This window comes from Cherax quadricarinatus, chromosome 3 (genome assembly GCF_038502225.1).
Source record: "Cherax quadricarinatus isolate ZL_2023a chromosome 3, ASM3850222v1, whole genome shotgun sequence".
NCBI lineage: Eukaryota > Metazoa > Arthropoda > Malacostraca > Decapoda > Parastacidae > Cherax > Cherax quadricarinatus.
Genome location: NC_091294.1, coordinates 70111962 through 70132580, shown reverse-complemented (window position 1 = coordinate 70132580; position 20619 = coordinate 70111962). Strand labels below are relative to the sequence as shown.

Below are 20619 nucleotides of genomic sequence, written 5' to 3'. Positions count from 1 at the left end.
AATGTGTTGAGATATGGCTTAACAAGGTTCAGTCAAATCAGTGAATGTGAGGAAACAATCTAGTTCTTGATTATTTGTAATTTCAGACCTACGACCCGTGTCTGATAATTTTACCATGATAATGCCATCACGAGTAAAGCACTGTTTTATTGATGCATTATCATGCATCAGAGTATATGAGTATATGGAAGAGTATATGGAGAAAAAGAGAGAGGTTAAGAGAGTGGTGAAGCAGTGTAAAAAGAGAGCAAATGAGAGAGTGGGTGAGATGTTATCAACAAATTTTGTTGAAAATAAGAAAAAGTTTTGGAGTGAGATTAACAAGTTAAGGAAGCCTAGAGAACAAATGGATTTGTCAGTTAAAAATAGGAGAGGAGAGTTATTAAATGGAGAAATAGAGGTATTGGGAAGATGGAGGGAATATTTTGAGGAATTGTTAAATGCTGATGAAGATAGGGAAGCTGTGATTTCGTGTATAGGGCAAGGAGGAATAACATCTTGTAGGAGTGAGGAAGAGCCAGTTGTGAGTGTGGGGGAAGTTCGTGAGGCAGTAGGTAAAATGAAAGGGGGTAAGGCAGCCGGGATTGATGGGATAAAGATAGAAATGTTAAAAGCAGGTGGGGATATAGTTTTGGAGTGGTTGGTGCAATTATTTAATAAATGTATGGAAGAGGGTAAGGTACCTAGGGATTGGCAGAGAGCATGCATAGTTCCTTTGTATAAAGGCAAAGGGGACAAAAGAGAGTGCAAAAATTATAGGGGGATAAGTCTGTTGAGTATACCTGGTAAAGTGTATGGTAGAGTTATTATTGAAAGAATTAAGAGTAAGACGGAGAATAGGATAGCAGATAAACAAGGAGGCTTTAGGAAAGGTACGGGGTGTATGGACCAGGTGTTTACAGTGAAACATATTATAAGTGAACAGTATTTAGATAAGGCTAAAGAGGTCTTTGTGGCATTTATGGATTTGGAAAAGGCATATGACAGGGTGGATAGGGGGGCAGTGTGGCAGATGTTGCAGGTGTATGGTGTAGGAGGTAGGTTACTGAAAGCAGTGAAGAGTTTTTACGAGGATAGTGAGGCTCAAGTTAGAGTATGTAGGAAAGAGGGAAATTATTTCCCAGTAAAAGTAGGCCTTAGACAAGGATGTGTGATGTCACTGTGGTTGTTTAATATATTTATAGATGGGGTTGTAAGAGAAGTAAATGCGAGGGTCTTGGCAAGAGGCGTGGAGTTAAAAGATAAAGAATCACACATAAAGTGGGAGTTGTCACAGTTGCTCTTTGCTGATGACACTGTGCTCTTGGGAGATTCTGAAGAGAAGTTGCAGAGATTGGTGGATGAATTTGGTAGGGTATGCAAAAGAAGAAAATTAAAAGTGAATACAGGAAAGAGTAAGGTTATGAGGATAACAAAAAGATTAGGTGATGAAAGATTGGATATCAGATTGGAGGGAGAGAGTATGGAGGAGGTGAATGTATTCAGATATTTGGGAGTGGACGTGTCAGCGGATGGGTCTATGAAAGATGAGGTGAATCATAGAATTGATGAGGGGAAAAGGATGAGTGGTGCACTTAGGAGTCTGTGGAGACAAAGAACTTTGTCCTTGGAGGCAAAGAGGGGAATGTATGAGAGTATAGTTTTACCAATGCTCTTATATGGGTGTGAAGCATGGGTGATGAATGTTGCAGCGAGGAGAAGGCTGGAGGCAGTGGAGATGTCATGTCTGAGAGCAATGTGTGGTATGAATATAATGCAGAGAATTCGTAGTTTGGAAGTTAGGAGGAGGTGCGGGATTACCAAAACTGTTGTCCAGAGGGCTGAGGAAGGGTTGTTGAGGTGGTTTGGACATGTAGAGAGAATGGAATGAAACAGAATGACTTCAAGAGTGTATCAGTCTGTAGTGGAAGGAAGGCGGGGTAGGGGTCGGCCTAGGAAAGGTTGGAGGGAGGGGGTAAAGGAGGTTTTGTGTGCGAGGGGCTTGGACTTCCAGCAGGCATGCGTGAGCGTGTTTGATAGGAGTGAATGGAGACAAATGGTTTTTAATACTTGACGTGCTGTTGGAGTGTGAGCAAAGTAACATTTATGAAGGGGTTCAGGGAAACCGGCAGGCCGGACTTGAGTCCTGGAGATGGGAAGTACAGTGCCTGCACTCTGAAGGAGGGGTGTTAATGTTGCAGTTTAAAAACTGTAGTGTAAAGCACCCTTCTGGCAAGACAGTGATGGAGTGAATGATGGTGAAAGTTTTTCTTTTTCGGGCCACCCTGCCTTGGTGGGAATCGGCCAGTGTGAGTATAAAATAAAATAAAAAATAATTATCACGCTTAAGTTTTCAAAGTCTGTATATTAGGTTCTGACATTTTTTAGTTAGGCACTCATTTATATACACATTTCTCTGTTTCTTGATGGAGGAACTTATTAGATAATTTTTTACGTCAATGGAATTGAATTTTAACCTAACACTTTATTGTTGACCCGGCTTGCCTAGCAGTCGGGCCTCCTGGATATAACTGGTTCTAATGTTAACTTTTATCTCATCTTTTATTAGTTGGAGTGCTTTGATGGTGCAATTCTCATTGTTTATATCTGGTGGTAAGGTAGAGCTGGTTAAAATGACAGAATCTAGGAGCTTGTCTTGTTCAATCATATCTCTTTGATACTGGAAGCATGCATTCCATTGGGATTCCATGTTTAACATCCAGTCTTGTGTAGCTTCTGACACCTTGGTGGTGAGAGAATTTATTTGTTTAGCATGTGTGTCTATAGTTGAATGTAGGTTTGCTTGTTCTTTAGACGAGTTTATTAATGATGTCAGTGACACAAACCCACTGCCATTATGGTATGCTCCTCACTTAGCGACAGATTTGTTTACCGACGTGGCCTTAGGGACAGAACTCTGTCATTAAGTGAGGAGAGGCTGTATTTACAATACATTATATAGTAAACCAAAGATGATTTAACCTAGCATAATCTAATAAAGTCAACACTTAATATTTCTTACCATATGTGTATAAGGGGCTTTAGTGGAGAGGGTTGCTGTAGTCCTGCTGGGCCGAGGTGGATGGCAGGTGGTCTTGGGACGAGGTGGACAGCTGGGGTTCATGGATTGAGATGGATACCTGGGGTTCATGGATTGAGATGGATACCTGGGGTTTGTGGGCTGAGGTGAATGCAGAATTGTTACTGGAGCCCTCAAGTATTCTGTCATGTCTCTCTAGTGTGTTTTACTTAAAGATAGTGAGGCATCATTGCTTTACACAGAATCTGCTTCACAGCAGTGCTTCTTGATAAGCCAGGGTCCTCTTCACTGAAAAAAGCCTGTACAGTATTAACCGTTTATCTGCAAGTTGTTGTTCCTTATCTGCTGTCTACCTTCTATCTGAGCACTGAGTTTGCCAATATTTCCTATTGGCATTTTTTCTCATCTTCTGAGAGTTCATTCACATCTTCCAGTTTCATATTTTCGAAGCCATCATCTGGCAGTCTTCTTCCCAGATCAACATTTTCATGGACCTTTCTTTCACCACTGAGGAAAATCTACAAAATTGTTCATCACAGTAGGCCACATTTTTCCCCATCATAGGTACTTTATCCTATGCACTTTTGAGGTGAGGTATTGCTTCTGCAGTGTTGAATTTATCCCAGAATTCTTGACATTCCAAACTTTGGGTCAGTATCCATTGTTATGAGGAGTTTCTGAACCACTCTGTGCATGTTGATACTCGTATACCTTAATTACACCTTCATCTAGTGGTTATAATATTGATGGTGTATAGGCACTTTATCATATGCACTTTTGAGGTGAGGTATTGCTTCTGCAATGTTGAATTTATCCCAGAACTCTTGACATTTCAAGCTTTGGGTCAGTATCCATTGTTATGAGGAGTTTCTGAACCACCCTGTGTATGTTGATACTCATGTGCCTTAATTACACCTTCATCCAGTGGTTGTAATATTATGTTGTATTTGGTGGTAAAAACAACCTTTACATTTAGGTTCATGTCTTGCTAGAGTTCAGGATGAACACAGGACTGATCATTAAGGCGAATCATGAATGTAAGGTTTCTTCTCTTCACGTATAACTGGATCACTCAATAAACAAGATTCGAGTCATCCATGCTGACTGGTGAGACCACCAAATGACAGGAAACATGTTTATCTTTGTTACAAAGCACAGGGAGTCTTGGACTAAATAATAAGCAGTGGCCTGCACTTAAATTCACCTGACATATTAATACAAAGAAGCAAGCTGAAATGATTCTACTCTGCCTCGAGTTCAGGTGCAATTTTCTCGTTTGCTAAAGTAAGATCTAGGGTTATCTTCCAGAATAATCCTGTCTCATCAGAATCAAACACTTGCTCAGGTGTGCAGCCACCCTCAGACAAGCTTTTAGGATCTCACTCTTTCAGATTGAATGAATTATTGTTTCTCTCATACAAAAGGCTTAGGCAGCATCGATCACATGTGCACCACCTTTGAGCATGTTTATAATCTTAATTTTCTTCACTAGAAGCAGAGTTTCATATTTAAATTTCTTGGCACCTTCAACATTAGATTTCCTTTGTGAGGACATGAATAAGATCCAGCTCCTTGGGGAAGTGGAGAAGTATTCTTCCTCCGTAAGCCATACGTGTCATAAGAGGCGACTAAAATGCTGGGAGCAAAGGGCTAGTAACCCCTTCTCCTGTATTAATTACTAAGTGTAAAAAGAAGAAAAATGTGTTTCTTCTGTGTTGGGTCACCTTGCCTCGGTGGAATATAGCTGTTGTGTTAAAAAAAAAAACACACACAACACAAGTTGATGAAAAAATCAGATGTGGCATGGTAATACAGGAGAGTAAGTGTATAATTTGTGTTCACAAGACAGCTGGTGGTGTGGGAGTGGTAGGAGTGGGCATAAACACCAGAGGGTGATACTAGGTCTAATGTAAAGCAAAGGCCTGAGGTGTGTGGCAGAGCAAATATTCCATCATTGCAATTGCTGGCCACTTAAGAACAAAAGATGATGAAATAGGTTGCAAAAGATAAATTGCAAACTGGTGGTAACTTATTAGCTCGAGGTGTGGTAGGAGGAGGGCTGACTTGTATTAAGAAACATACCATAATAAACAGGGTAATGTAATAAGCTTGCTCCAGAACTCTCTTCTGATATTGCATAAACCATGTATTTCTTCTTCTTTCAACAAACCGGCCGTATCTCACTGAGGTGGGGTGGCCCAAAAAGAAAAACAAAAGTTTCTCTTTTCAAATTTAGTAATTTATACAGGAGAAGGGGTTACTAGCCCCTTGCTCCCGGCATTTTAGTCGCCTCTTAAAACATGCATGGCTTACGGAGGAAGAATTCTGTTCCACTTCCCCATGGAGATAAGAGGAAATAAACAAGAACAAGAGCTAGAAAGAAAATAGCAGAAAGCCCAGAGGGGTGTGTATATATATGCTTGTACATGATATTGGCAGTTTGGAGGGATATGTTGTGTATCTTTATACGTATATGCTTCTAAACTGTTGTATTCTGAGCACCTCTGCAAAAGCAGTGATAATGTGTGAGTGTGGTGAAAGTGTTGAATGATGATGAAAGTATTTTCTTTTTGGGGATTTTCTTTCTTTTTTGGGTCACCCTGCCTCGGTGGGAGATGACCGACTTGTTGAAAAAAAAAAAAAAAAAACATGTATGTGTAGTGTGACCTAAGTGTAAGTAGAAGTAGCAAGACGTACCTGAAACCTTGCATGTTTATGAGACAAAAAATGGACACCAGCAATCCTACTGTCATGTAAAACAATTACAGGCTTTCGTTTTACACTCACTTGGCAGGACAGTAGTACCTCCCTGGGCAGTTGCTGTCTACCAACCTACTACCTAGAAACCATGCATTTAAATGATTTAAAAATGAAATATTGCAAAACCAAGACATACCATAGTGTTCAGGTAATGACTGTAAGCAGAGGTGGGGAGGGCAGTAGGTACTTTTATGTTCAAGTGAGCGCTTCTCACACTACCCTCACATGAGAAAGATAAAGACTGGAGACAGAACACTCAGTACAAGTTGGATAGGAAAATGATAATGTAGGAATAATCATTACCTCCAACTTTTTCTTTAATCCCACACAGACTATAACAGCAGAGTAATGACAAACAGAGCAAACAGAATAACATTCAAATCCCTAGACAAACATTTAATCAAAACACCATATACCTTGTGCTCAGTGTTCATTAGCAACACCTGTGTGGAATCTACTCCTTAAGGACCGTTCTTTACACTGATTTTAATGGAAACATTTGGAGTTGTAGCATTAAACAATTACACAGTACTGTTTGGAAGAAATCACAGGAAGACACATGATTGCAGGTATGTAAAAATACCAGTTATAATAGGAAATAAAACCTGAGTGCTTTCATGTGCTTACACATATGTCTTCAGGTTTTATTTCCTATTTTAACTGTAATTTTTACATACAATATTGTGCGATAAGATCACAGTAAAGAGGTGATACAACAATATGCAAAACAACCACTGTGAAAAAATAGTGAAATTCCAAGTACATACTTTCATTATTTATCACATTATCAAGGGCTTGATAATTTGAGAAATCACGAAAGTGCTTGGAATTTCACTCATTTTCACAATAGTAGTTTTGTATACAATGCTGTATATTTCCTTGACTTGTTGCTAATTATATTCTCATTTTTTCAGTTTTTGATGATGGTGATATTACAACACTACGAAGAACCTCTCTGTGCTTAAAAAGTGGCCGACATTTTGCTGAAAGCGAAACCTTGGATCAGTTGCCCCTTACACATCCAGAGCACTTTGGTACCCCAGTTGGGGGTGCAAGAAGAGGACGTAGATCAAGACAGCACCAGTAGGTTTATTGCTAGTTTGAAGTTGGTCAGATTTATTGTTACAATTGTTTTAAGACGGTATTTAGTGGTACAGGTTTCCCTTGCTTTATGCAGTTTGCTTGTGTGCAGTGAACCCATTGCTACTACTAATATGCTATATGTGGTATATATTCACTCTTACGCGATCATCCAAGTCCAGCACCACCTGGTATTTTAACCATTTGGTTCATAACATGTGCCCTTCAGTCTAGTTCTAGACCAACACAAGCTGGCGGACTGACTGGTGGTAGGAGGTTCCCGGGGTGGTAAAAACAAGGAGAATTGTGCTTTAATTGTGCAATTAATTTTTTCTCGTGTACCTTTGACCAGATGAATTTATTTTAGGATCAGTATATAGCCATTTGCAGCTTATCTTCTATGCTTATAATTCTTTTTTGGGTAAAAATGATGTGTAGATTTCAAATTCTTCAGTATTGGTATTAGGGTTGAATTTGGGATTTTTTTGTTTGTTTTTCTATCACTTTACCTTTTTTCTATGCCATATTGTGCATGTGTGGTATATAAATTCATATTTTTTGGTAAATCTTAGTCAGTAAACATGGATTTGCAGTCTGAACAAATACCAAAGTTTTACCTGTTGGGTTCACATTGATCCTAGAGGGAGATTGCTGGTGTGTTTAAAAAAAGTGGGAAAATGTAGGTAGTGTTCTGATGTTTGTGGGGGAGGAGGTGGGCAGAGAATTTATCAGTAGAGTAAAAAAAAAAATGCACTTGTAAGAATTGGAGGCATGATGTGTGTGTGTGAATGTTAGATTGAGGAGGAGGCTGGAGGCAGTATAGATATCATGTTTTTAATAACTGTTTTCATATAGTAGGACTTGAGTCCTGGAAATGGGAAGTACAATGCCTGCACTTTAAAGGAGGGATTTGGGATATTGGCAGTTTGGAGGGATATGTTGTGTATCTTTATACGTATATGCTTCTAAACTGTTGTATTCTGAGCACCTCTGCAAAAGCAGTGATAATGTGTGAGTGTGGTGAAAGTGTTGAATGATGATGAAAGTATTTTCTTTTTGGGGATTTTCTTTCTTTTTTGGGTCACCCTGCCTTGGTGGGAGACGACCGACTTGTTGAAAAAAAAAAAAAAAAAAAAAGAATGGTGTGAGTAGTATGCAGATATGAGCAAAGAATTTAGTAGTGTGTGGTGGTGTGAAAGGTATAATTCAGAGAGTGGAGGGAGAGTTGTTGAAATAATTAATTCATTTTGAATGGATAGAGCAGGATGAGCTGACCAAGAGACTGTATAGTTCTGGGGCGGATGGAAGGAGGGGATGGGTGTTCCAGGAAGGGTTGTGAAAGGGATTTTGATTGATGGGTGAGCATCCAGCAAGCATGTGGACCATGTTAGTTTGGAGTGAGCACAGGTAAAGGGCTTTTAAGCTTTAATGTGCTGTTGAACTGTGCACAAGGAGGCCTGGTCACAGACCGGGCTACAGGGGCATTGACCCCCGGAACTCTCTCCAGGTAAACTCCAGGTAAACAAGGTAATATTTATGAAGAGATTCAGGGAAGTTGATTAACCAGACTTGAGTCCTGGAGGTGGGAAGTACAGTGCCTGCTGTCTGAAGGGGAGGGGTGGGGATGTTAAAGTTCAGAGGGTTATTTGAATTGTGTTGTCAGCACTCTTACAAGAAGATTATTGAAGGAATGATGGTGAATGTGTTTCTTCCTCTGGGTCACCCTACCTTGGTGGGAAACAAGAACCATCCAGAGCAAGGCCCGCATGAGGGCAGAGGATGCTGGGACCAACACAGCCGGACACTGCATAAAGTCACAATCAGGTATGGCACACAGCACAACTAGCACACATCCAGTGCAGCCTATAACTGTTGCTCAGTTCTCTTTTATGCAGAGTTCCCGACACCATATGTGTAATACAAAGTAAAGTGTCCTCATAAGATGTTGGTAATGGGATTGTCTCAAGGATCTGAACAAAGCATTATGAATTATGCTGTGATGGCTGTGGGGCAGTGGGCCACCAGTAGCAACAGCCTAATGAAACAGGCAATCAGTTGGGAAGGCTGGTCTCGGGTCAACCTGTGAAGGTACAAAATCTCTTGAAACTGCTCACAGGTATTACAGATAATGCAAAAATCCTATTCAGGATAATCAATAAAAATTTGTATACATAAAGGAAGACTAAAATAGACCAAAGATTGATGAAAAAATTGAATTTAATATAAATAAGCACTATGTAATAGATAAGAATGATATAATCATATTAATGTACTTGTTACTAATTTCATGAGTTTTTTAACTAAAAATTCCTGGTGCCGGGCTTTTCCGTCGATTGTTTAGTCAGGTTGTTAATATTGGTGGCCTGCTGGCCCACATAGTCATCACAGCCTGGGTGATCTGGAATTTAGTGAAATATAGTGATCAAGTTCATTTTGAAATCCTCAACACTTGTTCCAGCAATATTTCTGAAACCTGCTGGTAGCTGGTTCAGTAGTTTTGGACCACAGGTGTTGTCATAGTTTTTCCATATTGTGCCCATGGTTTCCCTGTTTTTCACTGGGTTTGTTTTACACTTCTTACATATCTCACACCAGTACATTATGGTAGAATGTAAATTTGGGACTAGGCCTTCTAGTATCTTTTTTGTTTTTTTATGTTGTGTTGTCCATATTGTGTTTTTTTTTGTGTGTGTGTGTGTGTGGTGTGTAAGTAAAATAATATTTTAATTAGGTATCTCCTCTTTGCTTCAGAACGTACATTCCAAGTACTTGGAGGTATTTCCAAGTTTAAATGCTTTGTTGGTTCAGTGTGGGCAGTAAATGGTCTCTGTTCCTTTTGTAGCTCTGATATCTCCTACCTTAACAGAACCATCAACACTGAGTTACATTGTAAATGAGAGATCACAAGTGATTTCAGTTGTCACCATTGGTATTTTGTTTCTTTTGAAAGTTCTTGTTATCCACCCTGTCATTTTTCCGTCCTTCAACATTTACCTTATTCTCTAAAGACAGATTATCTGAGAGCATCAGCCCCAGGTCATTTAAGTGTTCCTTTCATTTTATGATATGGACTTTATATTTCTTTCTATATCTGAGCAGTTAGAATCTGTCACTGAATATCATATTTTCTGTTACTTACTGAAAGACTTTGTTCATATCTGTTTGCCATTTGAACATTGTCCTCTACTGAGGTGACTTTAATGATGATACAAAACTGTAGATAGTTTTTTAGATGTCTTTTGTGAGGATGAGAAACAGTAAAGGCTCTAGGACTGTACCCTGGAACATCGAATTCTATATACTTATATACATCCTTGGTGGGATATGACCGGTGTGTTGAAAGAAAGAAGACATACATACATGCATATATACATACATGCATATATACATACATACATACATACATATATGCATACATGCATGCATACATGCGTTCATACATACATACATACATTCTTCTCCTTTCAACAAACTGGCCGTCTCCCACCGAGGCAGGGTGGCCCAAAAAGAAAGAAATTCCCCAAAAAGAAAATACTTTCATCATCATTCAACACTTTCACCTCACTCACACATAATCACTGTTTTTGCAGATGTGCCCAGAATATAACAGTTTAGAAGTATATACATATAAAAATACACAATGTATCCCTCCAAACTGCCAATATCCCAAACCTCTCCTTTAGAGTGCAGGCATTGTACTTCCCATTTCCAGGACTGAAGTCCGGTTATATAAAATAACCGGTTTCCCTGAATCCCTTCACTAAATATATTCTTTCTTTCAACACACTGGCTGTATCCCACCGAGGCGGGGTGGCCCAAAAGGAAAAACGAAAGTTTCTCCTTTTACATTTAGTAATATATACACGAGAAGGGGTTACTAGCCCCTTGCTATTGGCATTTTAGTTGCCTCTTACAACACGCATGGCTTATGGAGGAAGAATTCTGTTCCACTTCCCCATGGAGATAAGAGGAAATAAACAAGAACAAGAACTTGTAAGAAAATAGAAGATCACCCAGAAGGGTGTGTATAAATATGCTTGTACATGTATGTGTAGTGTGACCTAAGTGTAAGTAGAAGTAGCAAGATGTACCTGAAATCTTGCATGTGTATGAGACAGGAAAAAAAAAAGACACCAGCAATCCTACCATCATGTAAATCAATTACAGGGTTTCGTTTTACACCCACTTGGCAGGACGGTAGTACCTCCCTGGGCGGTTGCTGTCTACCAACCTACTACCTAGAGCATACATGCTTTTTTTTTTTCAACAAACCGGCCGTATCCCACCGAGGCAGGGTGGCCTAAAAAGAAAAACAAAAGTTTCTCTTTTTAAATTTAGTAATTTATACAGGAGAAGGGGTTACTAGCCCCTTGCTCCCGGCATTTTAGTCGCCTCTTACAACACGCATGGCTTACGGAGGAAGAATTCTGTTCCACTTACCCGTGGAGATAAGAGGAAATAAAAAAGAACAAGAACTAGAAAGAAAATAGAAAGCCCAGAGGGGTGTGTATATATATATGCTTGTACATGTATGTGTTTTTAGTAATCTTTACAGATTACTAAAAACACAGGATAGGGGAGCAATGTGGCAGATGTTGCAAGTATATGGAATAGGTGGTAAGTTACTAAATGCTGTAAAGAGTTTTTATGAGGATAGTGAGGCTCAGGTTAGGGTGTGTAGAAGAGAGGGAGACTACTTCCCAGTAAAAGTAGGTCTTAGACAGGGATGTGTAATGTCACCATGGTTGTTTAATATATTTATAGATGGGGTTGTAAAAGAAGTAAATGCTAGGCTGTCCGGGAGAGGGGTGGGATTAAATTATGGGGAATCAAATTCAAAATGGGAATTAACACAGTTACTTTTTGCTGATGATACTGTGCTTATGGGAGATTCTAAAGAAAAATTGCAAAGGTTAGTGGATGAGTTTAGGAGTGTGTGTAAAGGTAGAAAGTTGAAAGTGAACATAGAAAAAGAGTAAGGTGATGAGGGTATCAAATGATTTAGATAAAGAAAAATTGGATATCAAATTGGGGAGGAGTATGGAAGAAGTGAATATTTTCAGATACTTGGAAGTTGACGTGTCGGCGGATGGATTTATGAAGCATGAGGTTAATCATAGAATTGATGAGGGAAAAAAGGTGAGTGGTGCATTGAGGTATATGTGGAGTCAAAAAAACGTTATCTATGGAGGCAAAGAAGGGAATGTATGAAAGTATAGTAGTACCAACGCTCTTATATGGGTGTGAAGCTTGGGTGGTAAATGCAGCAGCGAGGAGACGGTTGGAGGCAGTGGAGATGTCCTGTGTAAGGGCAATGTGTGGTGTAAATATTATGCAGAAAATTCGAAGTGTGGAAATTAGGAGAAGGTGTGGAGTTAATAAAAGTATTAGTCAGAGGGCAGAAGAGGGGTTGTTGAGATGGTTTGGTCATTTAGAGAGAATGGATCAAAGTAGAATGACATGGAAAGCATATAAATCTATAGGGGAAGGAAGGCGAGGTAGGGGTCGTCCTCGAAAGGGTTGGAGAGAGGGGGTAAAGGGGCTTGGGGCAAGGGGCTTGAACTTCCAGCAAGCGTGCGTGAGCGTGTTAGACAGGAGTGAATGGAGACGAATGGTACTTGGGACCTGACGATCTGTTGGAGTGTGAGCAGGGTAATATTTAGTGAAGGGATTCAGGGAAACCGGTTATTTTCATATAGTCGGACTTGAGTCCTGGAAATGGGAAGTACAATGCCTGCACTTTAAAGGAGGGGTTTGGGATATTGGCAGTTTGGAGGGATATGTTGTGTATCTTTATATGTATATGCTTCTAAACTGTTGTATTCTGAGCACATCTGCAAAAACAGTGATTGTGTGTGAGTGTGGGAGTGTGGTGAAAGTGTTGAATGATGATGAAAGCATTTTCTTTTTGGAGATTTTCTTTCTTTTTTGGGTCACCCTGCCTCGGTGGGAGATGGCCGACTTGTTAAAAAAAAAAAAATGTATGTGTAGTGTGACCTAAGTGTAAGTAGAAGTAGCAAGACGTACCTGAAATCTTGCATGTGTATGAGACAGAAAAAAAAAAACACCAGCAATCCTTCTATCATGTAAATCAATTACAGGCTTTCCTTTTACACTCACTTGGCAGGATGGTAGTACCTCGCTGGGCAGTTCCTGTCTACCAACCCACTGCCTAGAATATACATGTACATGTTTATTTATACACACACAGCTGAGTTTTTTTAGGAGTGTTGTTGGGTGAGTTGAGGAAGTTGTTTTCAGCTTGCTGATGGTCACCAGTTCCAGCTCACACTTCCTAACACCATCTTCTTGTGTATGTAGTAGGTTGGTAGACAGCAACCACCCAGGGAGGTACTACCATCCTGCCAAGTGAATGTAAAACAAAAGCCTGTAATTGTTTTACATGATGGTAGGATTGCTGGTGTTTTTTTTGTCTGTCTCATAAATATGCAAGATTACAGGTATGTCTTGCTACTTCTCCTTACACTTAGGTTACACTACACATACATGTACATGTTTATTTATACACGCTCATCTGAGTTTTCTTTGATTTTATCTTAATAGTTCTTGGTCTTATTACTTTTCCTTTTATATCCATGGGGAAGTGGAAGAAGAATCTTTCCTCCGTAAGCCATGCGTGTTGTAAAAGTCAACTAAAATGCCGGGAACAATAGGCTAGTAACCCCTTTTCCTGTAAAGATTACTAAAAAGAATAAGAAGAAGAAAATTGTCAAAGTGGGAAGTCTGAATGTGCGTGGATGTTGTGCAAATGATAAGAAAGAGATGATTGTGGATGTTATGAATGAGAAGAAGCTGGATGTCCTGGCTTTAAGTGAAACAAAGCTGAAGGGGGTGGGAGAGTTTCAGTGGAGAGGAATAAATGGGATTAGGTCAGGGGTTTCAAATAGTTAGAGCTAAAATAGGAGTAGCAATAATGTTGAAGGATAAGATATGGCAGGAAAAGAGGGACTATAAATGTATTAATTCAAGGATTATGTGGAGTAAAATAAAGGTTGGGTGTGAAAAGTGGGTTATAGTAAGTGTATATGCACCTGGAGAAGAGAGAAGTGTAGAGGAGAGAGAGAGAGATTTTGGGAAATGTTGAGTGAATGCATGGGGAGTTTTGAACCAAGTGTGAGAGTACTTGTGGTTGGGGATTTCAATGCTAAAGTGGGTAAAAATGTTGTGGAGGGAGTAGTATGTAAATTTGGGGTGCCAGGGGTAAATGTAAATGGGGAGCCTTTAATTGAGCTATGTGTAGAAAGAGATTTGGTAATAAGTAATACATATTTTATGAAAGAGGATAAATAAATATACAAGGTATGATGTAGCACATAAAGAAAGTAGTTTGTTAGGTTATGTATTGATGGATGAAAGGTTAATGGGTAGGGTCCAGGATGTACATGTTTATAGAGGGGCAACTGATATGTCGGATCATTATTTAGTTGTAGCTACAGTTACAGTAAGAGGTAGATGGGACAAGAGGAAGGTAGCAACAACAAGTAGGAGGGAAACGATAGTGTATAAACTAAGGGAGGAGGAAGTTCGGGTGAGATATAAGCGACTATTGGCAGAAAGGTGGGCTAGTGCAAAGATGAGTAGTGGGGGGGTTGAAGTGGGTTGGACGAGTTTTAAAAATTCAGTATTAGAATGTGGGGCAGAAGTTTGTGGTTATGGGAGGGTGGGGGCAGGCGGAAAGAGGAGTGATTGGTGGAATGATGAAATAAAGGGTGTGATAAAAGAGAAAAAGTTAGCTTATGAGAGGTTTTTACAAAGCAGAAGTGTTATAAGAAGAGCAGAGTATATGGAGAGTAAAAGAAAGGTGAAGAGAGTGGTGAGAGAGTGCAAAAGGAGAGCAAATGATAGAGTGGGAGAGGCACTGTCAAGAAATTTTAATGAAAATAAGAAAAAAATTTGGAGTGAGTTAAATAAGTTAAGAAAGCCTAGGGAATGAATGGATTTGTCAGTTAAAAACAGAGTAGGGGAGTTAGTAGATGGGGAGAGGGAGGTATTAGGTAGATGGCGAGAATATTTTGAGGACCTTTTAAATGTTGAGGAAGAAAGGGAGGTGGAAATTTCATGCATTGGCCAGGAAGGTATACCATCTTTTAGGAGTGAAGAAGAGCAGAATGTAAGTGCGGGGGAGGTACGCGAGGCTTTACGGAGAATGAAAGGGGGTAAAGCAGCTGGAACTGATGGGATCATGACAGAAATGTTAAAAGCAGGGGGGGATATAGTGTTGGAGTGGTTGGTACTTTTGTTTAATAAATGTATGAAAAGAGGGAAAGGTACCTAGGGATTGGCAGAGAGCATCTATAGTCCCTTTATATAAAGGGAAGGGGGACAAAAGAGATTGTAAAAATTATAGAGGAATAAGTTTACTGAGTATACCAGGAAAACCGTACAGTAGGATTCTTATTGAAAGAATTAGAGGTAAGACAGAATGTAGGATTGCGGATGAGCAAGGAGGTTTCAGAGTGGGTAGGGGATGTGTAGATCAAGTGTTTACATTGAAGCATATATTCTTTCTTTCAACACACCGGCCGTATCCCACCGAGGCGGGGTGGCCCAAAAGGAAAAACGAATGTTTCTCCTTTTACATTTAGTAATATATACAGGAGAAGAGGTTACTAGCCCCTTGGTCCCGGCATTTTAGTCGCCTCTTACAACACGCATGGCTTACGGAGGAAGAATTCTGTTCCACTTCCCCATGGAGATAAGAGGAAATAAACAAGAAGAAGAGCTAGTAAGAAAATAGAAGAAAACCCAGAGGGGTGTGTATACATATGCTTGTACATGTATGTGTAGTGTAACCTAAGTGTAAGCAGAAGTAGCAAGACGTACCTGAAACCTTGCATGTTTATGAGACAGAAAAAACACCAGCAATCCTACCATCGTGTAAAACAATTACAGGCTTACGTTTTACACTCACTTGGCAGGACGGTAGTACCTCCCTGGGCGGTTGCTGTCTACCAACCTACTACCTACTGAAGCATATATGTGAACAGTATTTAGATAAAGGTAGGGAAGTTTTTATTGCATTTATGGATTTAGAAAAGGCATATGATAGAGTGGATAGAGGAGCAATGTGACAGATGTTGCAAGTATATGGAATAGGTGGTAAGTTACTAAATGCTGTAAAGAGTTTTTATGAGGATAGTGAGGCTCAGGTTAGGGTGTGTAGAAGAGAGGGAGACTACTTCCCGGTAAAAGTAGGTCTTAGACAGGGATGTGTAATGTCACCATGGTTGTTTAATATATTTATAGATGGGGTTGTAAAAGAAGTAAATGCTAGGGTGTTCGGGAGAGGGGTGGGATTAAATTATGGGGAATCAAATACAAAATGGGAATTGACACAGTGACTTTTTGCTGATGATACTGTGCTTTTGGGAGATTCTAAAGAAAAATTGCAAAGGTTAGTGGATGAGTTTGGGAGTGTGTGTAAAGGTAGAAAGTTGAAAGTGAACATAGAAAAGAGTAAGGTGATGAAGGTATCAAATGATTTAGATAAAGAGAAATTGGATATCAAATAGGTGAGGAGGAGTATGGAAGAAGTGAATGTTTTCAGATACTTGGGAGTTGACGTGTCGGCGGATGGATTTATGAAGGATGAGGTTAATCATAGAATTGATGAAGGGAAAAAGGTGAGTGGTGCGTTGAGGTATATGTGGAGTCAAAAAACGTTATCTATGGAGGCAAAGAAGGGAATGTATGAAAGTATAGTAGTACCAACACGCTTATATGGGTGTGAAGCTTGGGTTGTGAATGCAGCAGCGAGGAGGCGGTTGGAGGCAGTGGAGATGTCCTGTCTAAGGGCAATGTGTGGTGTAAATATTATGCAGAAAATTCGGAGTGTGGAAATTAGGAGGTGTGGAGTTAATAAAAGTATTAGTCAGAGGGCTGAAGACGGGTTGTTGTGGTGGTTTGGTCATTTAGAGAGAATGGATCAAAGAATGATATGGAGAGCATTTAAATCTGTAGGAGAAGGAAGGCGGGGTAGGGGTCGTCCTCGAAAAGGTTGGAAGGAAGGGGTAAGGGAGGTTTTGTGGGCGAGGGGCTTGGACTTCCAGCAGGCGTGCATGAGCGTGTTCGATAGGAGTGAATGGAGACGAATGGTATTTGGGACCTGACAATCTGTTGGAGTGTGAGCAGGGTAATAATTAGTGAAGGGATTCAGGGAAACCAGTTATTTTTACAGTGGACCCCCGCATAACGATCACCTCTAAATGCGACCAATTATGTAAGTGTATTTATGTAAGTGCGTTTGTACGTGTATGTTTGGGGGTCTGAAATGGACTAATCTACTTCACAATATTCCTTATGGGAAAAAATTCGGTCAGTACTGGCACCTGAACATACTACTGGAATGAAAAAAGTTCGTTAACCGGGGGTCCACTGTATATAGCCGGACTCGAGTCCTGGAAATGGGAAGTACAATGCCTGCACTCTAAAGGAGGGGTTTTGGGATATTAGCAGTTTGGAGGGACATGTTGTGTATCTTTATGCGTACATGTATATGCTTCTAAACTGTTGTGTTCTGAGCACCTCTGCAAAAACAGTGATTATGTGTGAGTGAGGTGAAAGTGTTGAATGATGATGAAAGTATTTTCTTTTTGGGGATTTTGTTTCTTTTTGGGAATTTTGTTTCTTTTTGGGTCACCCTGCCTCTGTGGGAGACGGCCGACTTGTTGAAAAAAAAAAATCAGAGTTTTCTTTGATTTTATCTTAATAGTTCTTGTTCTTATTATTTTTCCTTTTATATCCATCGGGAAGTGGAATAAGAATCTTTCCTCCGTAAGCCATGCATGTTGTAAAAGTCAACTAAAATACCGGAAACAATGGGCTAGTAACCCCTTTTCCTGTAATAATTACTTAAAAGAATAAGAAGAAAATTGTCAAAGTGGGATGTCTGAAAGTGCGTGGATGTTGTGCAAATGATGGAGATGATAGTGGATGTTATGAATGAGAAGAAGCTAGATGTCCAAAGGTGAAGGGGGTGGGAGAGTTTCAGTGGAGAGGAATAAATGGGGTTAGGTCAGGGGTATCAAATAGAGTTAGAGCTAAAGATGGAGTAGCAGCAGTGTTGAAGGATAAGCTATGGCAGGAAAATAGGGCCTACAAATGTATTAATTCAAGGATTATATGGAGTAAAATAAAGGTTGGATGTGAAAAGTGGGTTATAGTAAGTGTATATGTACCTGGAGAAGAGAGAAGTGTAGAGGAGAGAGAGAGATTTTGGGAAATGTTGAGTGAATGCATGGGGAGTTTTGAACCAAGTGTGAGAGTACTTGTGTTTGGGGATTTCAATGCTAAAGTGGGTAAAAATGTTGTGGAGGGAGTAGTAGGTAAATTTGGGGTGCCAGGGGTAAATGTAAATGGGGAGCCTTTAATTGAGCTATGTGTAGAAAGAGATTTGGTAATAAGTAATACATATTTTATGAAAGAGGATAAATAAATATACAAGGTATGATGTAGCACATAAAGGATATAGTGGGGAGTGGTTGGAAATTTTGGTTTTAAAGGGGAAAGGGGGGAAGGTACCGGGGTTTTTGGTGGAGACTTAGGTGAATTTACCCACCCCCCGAGGTACCCCAGCGAAAGGAGCAGCCTCCATATCCTAGGCTTAAAAAAAAAAGGAAAAAAGGGACAAAAAAATGGGAAACCCAGGGGAAAGTTTATTTAATAAAAAAAAAAGGGCTTTGAATCAAATATATCCTGAGGGAAATCAACAATATAAAATTGCCCCATGAGATTTTATTACCGGGGGAAGGGTAGATGTTATCCAACAGGGGCCAGAAATTACCTTAATTCCCCAAAAGCGGGCCCCGAGTTTCCCCAATGCGTGGGGCCCAAACTCACACGGGCTGTCCAGACCTGGAGGACCTGTCACCAAAAACCCCTTTTTGCCCCGCCCCCTTTTAGCTTAATCGAGTAAAAGGGACCCCCCCCAGGGGTTTGGGGTCCCACGTGACGACCGGGACGCCGACCTGACGCGAAGAAACAAAAGACCTGACGGGGCTTTTTTACCCAGTTTTCCATGGAAAGGTGGACCATAAAATTAGGCCCCCAAAACCCCCAAAACCCTACTGAATCATCACATCCCCTTTCTCCCCAATTTTAAAAAATTTTCGGGAGAACTGGGGAAATTTGTCCTAAGTTATTAGACTATTTTAATCCAACCCTTTTTTTCTATTACAAACAAAGCAAAAAATGGGAAACTCCACAGATTAGTAGGTTTAAAAATTTAGCACAAGAAACCAAAACAATGACTTGGTGCCAAACCTCCTTTTCCGGCCATGCTCCTTTTAAAAATAAATATCGGGGCCCCGTGGCCCTTTTTTGTAATTTTTCTAGAAATAAACTATTCCCCCTCACCCCCCAATTAACCATTGAGCCAAACTCCCCAATTCCCCTTTTCCCGGCGAGAAAACAGCTCCAGCGGATTATTCCTTCAAGTACTTGGGGAATGAACCATTACACGCCCCCAATGTCGATTTTCCTTTTCACCAACCTGACCATTCCGATGGCAGGAATCGAAACCAGACCAATCAATTTTCCCATTTTTAGGAACTAAAGAAAACCTCCCATCCTCAAATAAAGGGAATTTTCTTCTGACGGCGAAAGGGTTGGGTTTTTGTTCCCCCACCTGAAAAGAAAAACATCCTATCTCTACCTTTATCCTCCCAGCAAGGGGGCTAGCCCAAAACACATACAACACATTTTTTTCCCAACAGCTGACATAACATAGGGGATCCCCAGAGAGATACCAAACTAATACCACCTTTAATCTCTTTTCCCGCTTCACTGGCTAAAAAGAAATGACACGGGTTTGGGTTTTACTTTGGGGGCCCTGCTATTGACCCAGGGGGGTTTTACAAAAACCTGGGCAGAAATATGAAGGGGGGACAGGGGGACAAGGGAAAATTTCAGTACCTTTTCATCTCACCTCCAGATCTGTCACTGGGTTTTTTAATAAAAAGGGGTTAGCCAATTTTTCCAATTCCCAAAAACTCCTAAATTGGGCCATGTCTCATTGTGGACTTCCCCTTGGGGGCTTAGGAACGCCATGGTCCCTCTCGTTTAAAGCACAGCATCTGGGAATTTCACGACCAGCAAGCAGCTTATCCCATCCACAAGGGCTCCTTAAAACTAAAAAATCGGGGCCCCGTGCCTTCCCACTTATTTGAAATAAACTAGCTCCCCCAGCCCCCCCTCCACCAACCATTGGGGCCAAACCTCGAAGGTTTTTCCCCGGCGAGAAAAAAGGCCCAGCGGGTATTATTCCTCCGGGGCTTGCAACTGAACTATTAAAAGTCCCTTTATAAAAAGGGGGCAAAAGAGATTGTAAAAATTATAGAGGAAAAGTTTTTTTTGGGGAAAAAAAGGAAACAGAGGGTTTTTATTATTGGGAAAAAATTAGAGGTAAGAAGAAAAGGAGGGGTTTGGGTGAGCAAGGGGGTTTCAGGGGTGGGGAGGGGGTATTTGATCTGTTTTTCTTAAAGCTTTTCAGGGGAAACAGTATTTAGATAAAGGTAGGGGTTTTTTTGCATTTATGGAAGAAAAAAATAGGGGGGATAGAGGAGCAATGTGGCAGATGGGAAAAATATATGGGAAAAAAGGGGGTTTTAAAAAGCCGTGGTTTTTTTTGGGGGATAGTGAGGCCAGGGTTTTGGGGGTAGAAAAGGGAGACTACTCCCGGAAAAAAGGGGCTTAAAGGGGTGTAATGTCACCATTTGTTTAATATATTTATAAAGGGTTTT

General features: G+C 40.3%; 1 protein-coding gene across 7 annotated transcripts in view; it reads left to right on the top strand.

The window, feature by feature from the left end:
- LOC128705515 (uncharacterized) overlaps positions 1–20619 on the top strand; it is a 246038-nt gene that overhangs the window by 102325 nt on the left and 123094 nt on the right. For all 7 annotated transcript variants that reach the window (XM_070092288.1, XM_053800705.2, XM_053800711.2 and 4 more), the window contains one exon: positions 6694–6862. In XM_070092288.1, coding sequence (XP_069948389.1) covers positions 6694–6862 — 169 coding nt within the window. The remainder of the gene's footprint in view (positions 1–6693; positions 6863–20619) is intronic.